This window comes from Wolffia australiana, chromosome 7 (genome assembly GCF_029677425.1).
Source record: "Wolffia australiana isolate 7733 chromosome 7, ASM2967742v1".
NCBI lineage: Eukaryota > Viridiplantae > Streptophyta > Magnoliopsida > Alismatales > Araceae > Wolffia > Wolffia australiana.
In genome coordinates this window covers 2,842,552-2,851,948 of record NC_135841.1, presented here as the reverse complement: position 1 = coordinate 2,851,948, position 9,397 = coordinate 2,842,552, and the positions used below count along the sequence as shown (strand labels likewise).

Genomic DNA, 9,397 nt, shown 5'->3' with positions numbered 1-9,397 from the left:
TATTATTATCTTAAAATATTTAATACAAAATTCCTAGAATCGTCCAATGCCTCCAAAATTTATTATACTATTTTGGTCATTCAAAGTTTCTGATTGTATTGAATCTTATTTTTTTCAAACATATTCCATCTTTAAATAGAGGATGATCAATTATTATTAGTGTTGAAGCTTATTTGTTCAAGTGTTATAGATAACCTATTTTCCAAAAACTGATATTAAGCTCTACTTCGGTGTTCTTAGTTATCTGCATAGTGAATTTTAGAAAAATCACACAAATGTCATTCTTAAAAAGTATTTGTATCATCAAATATGTAGCTTAGAACTATAATGGAACCATATCGTGATGGTGTCCTAATATGCACACAAAAAACTTCCATTGCATTATGCACATACTCGATTGAGCTCTGTTGCTATAATAATTTAAGATTCCATTTATGATATCCCTCGTTGACTCCTTTTCTCAACATCCAATAAAGTGATATCACCCATTAGACAAAGCATGTGGCAGGACTAAGCTTTCCTACGAATGGATAAATACAAACTCCATAAGGCTGTATTGACACAATGGTCCTACATTTTAAGTTAATGAGTGACACAATTCCAAATCATTCTCCATCATTGCAATGCAACTCGGGGGACAGTGTCACCACCAAATGTAGGTGGCGTGTGAAAGATGGCCAAATTAATGCCAAAATATTCCCACTTTCTAGACCTTTCACCATGTATACCATGTGCCCTTTGATGAAAGGAACCTCGCCAAAACCACAACACCTACACCTGCCCCCCCTCCCGAGCAAACATAGGCAAAGAAACAACTTTTAGGATTCAAAACTTCATCAAGATCCTCCCAAAAGGTTATATTCATTATTTTTTTGCCTAAGCAGATATCAGGAACACCCAAGTCATAACATGTTGCACCCAGACATATTGGGTATAACATCTTGATAAGCTCTTAATCATTGTGATCACCTCAAGACTTCTCTGAATCACTATAATTAAAATTTTCATTGACAATTTAAATGAAGTGTCAGGGAAAGTGGGGAAGATTTTATCTTTATCTTTAATTTATCCTATTGGAATACTGCTTTCGTCGATTCTGCCACTTTATAGACCTACCCTCCGAAGTCAGAAATACATTGTGGCAGGACGGGGATAGAAGTACATCATGGCCTCATGACAGACTACATTTCATTTGGAAGAATACCCATTCATAAAACTAACATAAATAGATGATAACAATTGCACACTTTCATGAAAGATAATAAATATATAATGGTAGAATCATATACAAAAATGATGAAATCATTTATACTGATAAAAGTGAGCAAACTATCAAAACTAAAGTTTCTAGAAAATATTACACCAAAACTAATATAATTTCTATAAATTATAAATTTAATTATCAATTACTCTTGTGCTGTGATAAATCCAAAGCTAATACCTACTCATTAAAGGAAGAATATAACTGTGATTTTTTTTTATGTAACACTTTAATTAAATGGAATATGTAATACCATGTCTCAGGTTTTTTTAGGATATTTATTTTTCAGCTAGTCTCCTTGGATAATATATTATGTTTAATTTGGTTGGGTCGGCCATGGTTTTAGTCTGTTGATTATATCTAAATAAGCATAAGACTGATTTAAGAATCACTCTTATGTTAGAACATTAGCAATTAGCTAAAATGATCTTATCATTTCAGTCAATCAGATTGTATATAAAAGACATAAAATCACCAGGTTGTAGAGTGTTGAAGACAGAATTTTACATATTCTTGGACCAACTTAATAACATATGATACTAGTGTATAGTAGTAATGTAAATGAGTAGTTATTTTGTTCAAGTTGCATTCACTTGCCTGCTCAGATCTTTTCATTTCTTTCTCCTTTATCTTTTCATAACATCGTCACAGAAGATGCACCATGACCAATGGATCCTCAATGTTGACTTATTTTTTGAACATAATCAACTTTTGAGAACCTTTGAATCTTCTGGATGATGTGAGTTATCTTTCTAAGAAATCAAACTGGATAGACATTTCTTCTGCCAGTTCAAGGTCCATTTTTATTGTTATTTCTGAATGGATGTTGATTGTAACACATTTTTTCATCATGGCAAGCTGACACAAGTGCACCTTTGGAATCAAGACCAAAATATATTAATTAATAAATTATTCATGTTCCAATTCCTACTACAATTAGTAAACAAATTTAGGAGATGAACACTAGAATTAGCCACCAGCTATGAGATTTTTCTGGAATCAAACCCTGATTAGATTTTCTTCATAAAAATGTCTTGCCCATGTCAAACTGCCTGTCAGATTCCTAACACAGGTTGAAAGAGGAACAAAAAAAAAACATCCTCAACACCAATTTTTAATGCCACTGACCATCTGACAACCAAGTAAACCTCTCTCTATATCTCACTCTAAAACTATATCTCTCTCTCTAAATTATCCCAACAGATGCATGTTCAGATGTGCAGATGTGGATGATGACCTTGCTCAGGCACAGATCTCCAAGGCCCAGAAACAGATGAAGATGAGGATGATGGAGACTGTAAATCCTCTCTTCCATTTAAAAAATCTGGGCTTTTTGGGCTTTCCACGGACTCGTTCGAATGTAACTTAAATCCCAGTTGCTGTGGAAGAGAAGACAGCCCATTAAGCCCACCTCCCTCTTCTTCCATTGTTATATTCTCGAGATTTGCTAGTGATCTCAGTTGTTGACCCAGGGAGGCAATTGTCTTCTGACATTCGGCGAGTTTCCCGGCCGCGACAGCGAGCTCCTTGTCCTGAAGTAGAAAGAATTTGTAGTAGAAAGAATTCGCTTTCGCGTTATATTTTATCTAACATTATTTCACAACTTATAAATATCTTGCTCCCCTACTTTGGTAATATCTTGACTGTTCTAGGAACCGATGCACGATACCCTAAACTCAACTTCTTGATAATTTTTTTAGTTCAATGACAGGATGCCACACCAAGTTCCTACTCCAGATGACCAAACTTTGTTCAAGTTTTATCCTATTAAGAACTTGCGCACAAATCCCCAAACCCAAAAATTGAAAGCCTGAATTCAACACACTGAAAATTTTTTGTTTAGAAATATGCTACCAGGGCATCGGATTTCACAAAAAATTAGATGAAATATAGAAGTCTCAGTCAGTAGAAAAGTAATACAAGAAAACAGTAAAAAGAGAAATAATTTCCCGGATGACTTCTTTTATAACAGCCAAATAGCTTGCAGCCACAACAAGCGCCTTCTCTAGATGATCAAAACAAGGACAATTTCGCTCATACTAAGAATCTTTTTCTTGGAAGAATCATATTAAGAACTTATTTTGACGAATCCCTAAATCCTGAACCTTAAACCTAAACTCACCCTTTGAAAAGTAAATTTCTATGTATTCATTCAAATATTCAATTTCAAAAAAATTGTTAGAAATTAATGGAGGTTTGAATCAGTAGAGAAACAATACAAGGAAGCAGTAAACAGATAAATATTTTCAAGACAATTTATTTCATAACAGTCAAATATCTAGAAGCCACACCAAGCTCCTGCTCCAGATGACCAAACTTTGTCAAGTTCTGATCATATTAAGAACTTTTGCACGAGCCCTAAACCTTAGAACCTTAAGTCTACCTTTAAAATTTATGTTAGAAAAAATTTCACCGGAGCTTTCAATTTTATAAAAAACATTGGAAACAAATGGAGGCCCAAATAATTGAAAAATAGTAAAAGTAAACAGGAATTTACCTGTTTTAACTTCAGCTCGCCATTCAAGACCGAGGCTCTGGCAAGTTCAGCCTCTTGATTTCTTCTCAACAACTCATCTTCAAGACCCCGACATTTCAATGCCAACTCATTGGACAAGATCATATCTTCCTCATTCTTTCTCTGTAATTCCTCAATCTTCTCCCTCAGACCATCCACTTCAGAAACAGCTGCCTCAAGCTGAGACTCCAAAACTTTTCTAACTCTTTCAGAAGATTCCAACGACATCTGCGCTGTTCGGCAGGAATCCTCGGTCCTTTGCAATTCCTTCTGATAATCATCCAGCAGGTTGTTTGCCTTCTCAAGGCGTTCCTGGGTTTCAGACAACAACCTTTCCATGTCAGCTTTCTCAACTTCCAGCAGTCGAATCTTCTCTTCGAGTCCGGCAGCATTCATCGAGGTTTCTGAAGGCGGGCCATCAAAGGCAGTCTCGGTCAATGCAGCAAACTTTTCCATCTGAACAAAGTCATCCATGAGATCAATCTCCGGGGATGGCCCGGACGGGTTTAACCCAGCTCCTTTGAACTGGTCAAGCTCCACAATTAAAGCTGATGCCCACGAGTCGGAACAGCTTGGCTCAGGATCCAATCCAATAAACCGATCTCCATTGTCCGATAGACTATCAGCTTGTGAGTTCACGCTAACAGGGGCAGTGATTAGCTTATGATCATTGGAAGACTTCTTGCAGGCCCTTGCGCGCAACCGGAGACACTCTGATTCAAGCTTTGTCACCTTCTTAATGCTCTCTAGATGCTGTTTGCTGGCTATCTCTGCCGCTTGTGTGCTCAATTCTCTCTCTAGAGTCCGTATGTTAAGCTCCTCTGATTGGGCAAGCAGCTCAGACTTAAGATATTCGTTTTCTTTCTCCATGGCTTCAAGCTTCATCTGGATTCCATTCCCCACTGATGTAGACGCCTCTTTTTCAGTTTCTATTAGGGCTTCGAGCTCCGAAATTTGGGCTTTTAGACCATTCTTTTCTAATTCCCAGCAGCTGCTTTTCTGTGTGTGTTCTTCTCTCGACTGACGCAGCTCTCGCACACATTCCTTGAGTGCCGAATCAAGATGGGTAACTTTTTCCCCTAGTGCAGAGGTATTCTGCAGAGCAAGCTCAAGCTGTAGCTTCAAAGTTGCAACTTCTTTTTCAGCCTTCTCCCACCCTATTTTTTCATGCAGAAGAACAACATAAGGAGATAATACTTTTAAAGACTCTATAAGCAGATTAAATAAATGGGGAATAAAACACGAGTATCCAATCATCTGACCAGAGACTGCCTCTTCAGCAACTTTGGCGTGCTGTTTAGCGAGATCCTCTTTGCATCGGACATCGCGGAGCACAGTGGAAAGCTTTTCTGTCAAAATCTTTATGGGGTCTTCATCCGAAAAACTTCCATCATGAGACAAAGCTGTAGGAGATTTCGGATCAACAGGAAAATCCTTTGCGGTCTGCTGAAAGAGAAAGACTCACAAAATCATAATCTTGCAAAATATATTGTTATCTTTACGCTACGCCCTCTAGTTGAACCATCAGGTTGTTGCCTCTGTTACATCTTCAGAATATCCCAGATGGGATTTCACTCTTCTCCCCCAATCTTTACATTAGGCCATGTCAACTCTCTGTCCTGGAATTAGACCAAGGTTCTTTATTTAACTTAAATAAGGACCTTGCTTCCCTTATCTTTTGCACTTAGGAGATTGAAACACAGCCCCAGGTCACAAAGTCAAGAAGATTGATCACCCTAGATCGCTTCAATTTTTATACAAGAAGTAAATTAGAATGAGTGCTTTTTAAGGGATAACCACTATTAAAAACGATCACTCAACTTATCACGTGGTTCAAATAACTGCATGCCTATTGTAGAAGCGCCCGTTGCAATAGAGAGAGAAAAAATGAAATGATATTTTTAAGGGATTTTGCGTTGTGCGCCAAATCAACGCAAAATCGAAGACTAAAATCATCAGAAAAAGCTACTATTATAGTTAGATAATGAACTCGAGAGGGAAAATCCGAAGATGAGAAGGTACATTCATTTGATTCTGCCCAACATCAAGTAAATTGCAGGTCAAACAATGCAAAGATTCCATAGAAACGATGTTTGGACAATAACCAATCACATTAGAAATGCATAGAAAAATGGAAGAAATCAGTCGTACAGATCCAAGAATCGAGCAAGATCCAAGAACAGAGCAGAGAAAAGAGACCTTGTCATCCGAGGCAGAGCTCTCCGCCACTTCAGGAGCTTTTTCTGCAACACTCGACATTAGCAACTGGCTAGAACAGTCCGTTTCCCGATCTTCTCCATCCGCTGGGGAACAATCAGAACCTTCATCGAATCCAGCCCGCATTTTCCTCCAGCGATTATCAGCACATCATGACGAACTAACACCCTACGGATGAACACTGAACAAGCAGCATTTGATTAGGAATCCGCACATGCAAAAGAACAGGCAAAAAAAACAGAAATCGAGAGCTTTCGGAAAGCTGACATCGAGAAGATTGAAATAAAAACGGATCGATAAGTGTTCAAACTCGAAGAACTGAAGTAAAAACGCAAACTGCTTCAACAAGATTGCGATCTAAGCAAAGAGGAAAGTTTAAAAAGCAAAAGAAAAGAAGGCAATGACGCTGCTGAAAATTAAGAGTTGAATTCAAGCAAGGATTCAACACTTGCCTTGGTTTCACCAACCTCTGAGCTTAACAACTGATCGTGATTTCAAAACCTAGCCATTCTCTTTCCCGCCTGCTTCAATCAAATTGCAAGAAATTGAAGAGAGAGAATGACTCAGAACGAGGATGATAATGAGAGAGAAAGAGGACGTTCTAGAGAGAGAGGGAGAGAGTCTGTGATGGTAGAGAAAGAGAGAGAACGAGCAAGATAAGAGAGAGAAAGAGTGAATGCTGGGGAAAGATAAAAAAGAGTAAAACACGGATAGAAAGAGAAATATAGAGAGAGCTAGAGAAAGAAAGAGATAGAGAGAGAGGAAGCAGAAGAGAGAGAAAGCGGAGGATAGAGAGATGGAGAGAGAGAGTGTTAGACAAAGATAGAGAGAGAAGAAAGCATTCAAAGAGAGAGGGGAGATAGTGAGAGAATGCTAGTGAAAGATATAAAGAGGGAGACAGAGAGAGAATAATAGAGAAAAATAGAGAGAGGGAGATAGAGAGATAATGCAAGAGAAAAACAGAGCGTAGGAGATGGAGAGATAATGCTAGAGAAATAGAGAGAGGGGATAGAGAGATAATGCTAGAGAAAAATAGAGAGAGGGGATAGAGAGAAAATGCTAGAGAAAAATAAAGAGAATGAGAGAATTCTAGAGAGAGAGGGGGAGGGAGAATGCTAGAGAGATAGAGAGAGGGAAATAGAGAGAGAATGCTAGAGAAAAGATAAAGAGAGTGGAAGGAAAACAGACAGAGAAGAGAGAGATTGATAGAGAATGCAAGATAAAGATAGAGGGAAAGGGATAGATAGATAGAAGAAGGATGTAGAGAAAAAACAAAACAGACAGAGAAAGAGAGAGATTGAAAGATAATGCAAGATAAAGATAGAGGGAAAGGGATAGATAGATAGATAGCTGGATAGATAGATAGATTGATAGACAGATAGACAGACAGATAGATAGACAGATAGATAGATAGATAGACAGATAGATAGACAGATAGATAGACAGATAGATAGATAGACAGATGGATAGATAGACAGATGGATAGATAGACAGATAGATAGACAGATAGATAGATAGACAGACAGATAGATAGATAGATTGATAGATTGATAGATTGATAGATATATATAGAGAGAGAGAGAGAAAGAGAATGGTGGAGAAAAGGATAGATAAAAAAGGAAACAGAATGCTAGAGAACAATAGAGCGAGATATATAGAATGCTAGAGAAAGGGATAAAAAGTAAAAGAGATAGAGAGAGGAAAAAAGGACAACAGAGATATAAAGAGATAGAGTGAGGTTGCTAGAGAAAGATTAAGCCAAAGAGAGAGAAAGAAGAAACCGAAGAGAGAGGAAGAGATAAAAAAGTGGAAAACAGAGAGACAGTTAAATAGAGAGAATGCTGGTGAAAGATAGAGAAAGAGGAAAACAGAGATATAAATATATAAAGAGATAGAGACATGCTGGAGAAAGAAAAGAAAGAGGATAACAGATATATATATATATATAAAGAGAGAGAGAGAGAGAGAGAGAGAGAGAAATGCTGCAGAAAGATAAGTGAAAGAAGATAATAGCTATATAAATATCTGTTAAGAGAGAGAGAGAGAGAGAGAGAATGCTGGAGAATGATAAGAGAAAGAGGATAACAGATATCTATATATATATATAGAGAGAGAGAGAGAGAGAGAGAGAGAGAATGCTGGAGAAAGATAGAGAAAGAGGAAAACAGAGACAAAGAGAGAAAATGCTGGAGAAAGAGGAAGAGGAAAACAGAGAGAGAGAGAGAACGAGAGATAAAGAGAGAGAATGCTGAAGAAAGAAAGAGAAAGAGGAAAACACAGAGAGAGAGAGAGAGAGAGAGAGAAAATGCCGGAGAAAGATAGAGAAAGAGGAAAACACAGAGGAGAGAGAGAAAAGGAGAAAGATAGAGAAAGAGGAAGAGAGAGATAGAGAGAGAGAGAGAGAATTCTGGAGAAAGATAGAGAAAGAGGAAAACAGAGAGAGAGAGAGAGAGAGTGATAAAATGCTGGAGAAAGACAGAGAAAGAGGAAGAGAGAGAGAGAGAGAGAGAGAGAGAGAGAGAGAATGCTGGAGAAAGAGAGAGATAGAGGAAAACAGAGAGAGAGAGAGAGAGAGAGAGAAAGAGAGAGAGAGAGAGAGAGAGAGAGAGAGAGAGAGAGAGAGAGAGAGAGAGAGAGAATGCTGGAGAAAGATAGAGATAGAGGAAAACAGAGAGAGAGAGAGTGTGTGTGATAAAATGCTGGAGAAAGACAGAGAAAGAGGGAGAGAGAGAGAGAGAGAGAAAACAGAGAGAGAGAGAGAGAGAGAATGATGGAGAAAGAGGAAGATAAAGAGAGAGAACAAGGAAATCAGAGAGAGACAGATAGAGATAGAGTGCTAAAAAAAGATAGAAATAGAGAGAGAATTAGAATCTAAGACTTGTTTCTTTCTCTCTCTTCCCCATATAGATCCGTGTTAAAGTGTCTGCTAGACAGCTACTGCTCTTTTTCCAAATATACCCCGCCATAACTAAAATTATTTATTTATCTTAAAAAATAATAATTTAGTTCTCTTAAAAAACCGTCCACAGCGCAGAGTGGGGTCCACTTCCCTGACGTAGTCAACGGGCCTGAACAAATAGTCCAATTCCGGGCCCACTAACAAAACCGAGAGACCCGACAAGGATCCGATATCCGAACTGTTAAGCAGCTGGCTCAGCGAGTCTCCTGATTGGCTGCCGAGATTTCTGATCCTCAAGAGATCCAACCAGATTCGGATCTTCTCTCTAGTATCAAATAACCCTTAAACCGCCATTAATTCACTTTATACCCACCCTTTTCCAACGAGCGCCAGTCAATATTTTACTCCTCGAGGGGCTTCCCGCAAAACCGTCCGATGGTTCGAGAAGCTGCGGCTGGCTGACCTCCCGCCACGTGTCGGGCGGTCTAATTTCCACTGCCTTTCC

The 9,397-nt window shown here is 38.3% G+C and overlaps 1 protein-coding gene across 3 annotated transcripts; it reads right to left on the bottom strand.

The window, feature by feature from the left end:
* Positions 1-2,302: 2,302 nt before the first annotated feature.
* On the bottom strand, positions 2,303-6,705 carry LOC144705557 (filament-like plant protein). Of its 3 annotated transcripts, none has more exons than XM_078578308.1 (5): positions 6,446-6,705; positions 5,976-6,174; positions 5,039-5,219; positions 3,759-4,933; positions 2,303-2,793 (listed from the first exon to the last, which is right to left on the bottom strand). In XM_078578308.1, exons 2-5 carry the CDS (start codon positions 6,117-6,119, stop codon positions 2,473-2,475), a joined length of 1,821 nt encoding a protein of 606 aa, XP_078434434.1. In that variant the 5' UTR covers positions 6,120-6,174; positions 6,446-6,705; the 3' UTR covers positions 2,303-2,472. The 3 variants fall into 3 exon arrangements, with proteins under 3 accessions (XP_078434434.1, XP_078434432.1, XP_078434431.1); XM_078578306.1 differs by having other exon boundaries at positions 5,039-5,222; positions 6,461-6,703; XM_078578305.1 differs by having other exon boundaries at positions 5,039-5,222; positions 6,446-6,700.
* Between the last annotated feature and the right edge of the window lie 2,692 nt (positions 6,706-9,397).

Coding starts and splice junctions, on each gene's coding strand:
- LOC144705557 (XM_078578306.1), bottom strand. CDS start 6,119: ATGCGGGCTGGATTCGATGAAGGTTCTGATTGTTCCCCAGCGGATGGA. Junction 5,223..5,975: donor GCTCTGCCTCGGATGACAAG/GTCTCTTTTCTC, acceptor TTTCTCTTTCAG/CAGACCGCAAAGGATTTTCC. Junction 4,934..5,038: donor TGCTGAAGAGGCAGTCTCTG/GTCAGATGATTG, acceptor ATGAAAAAATAG/GGTGGGAGAAGGCTGAAAAA.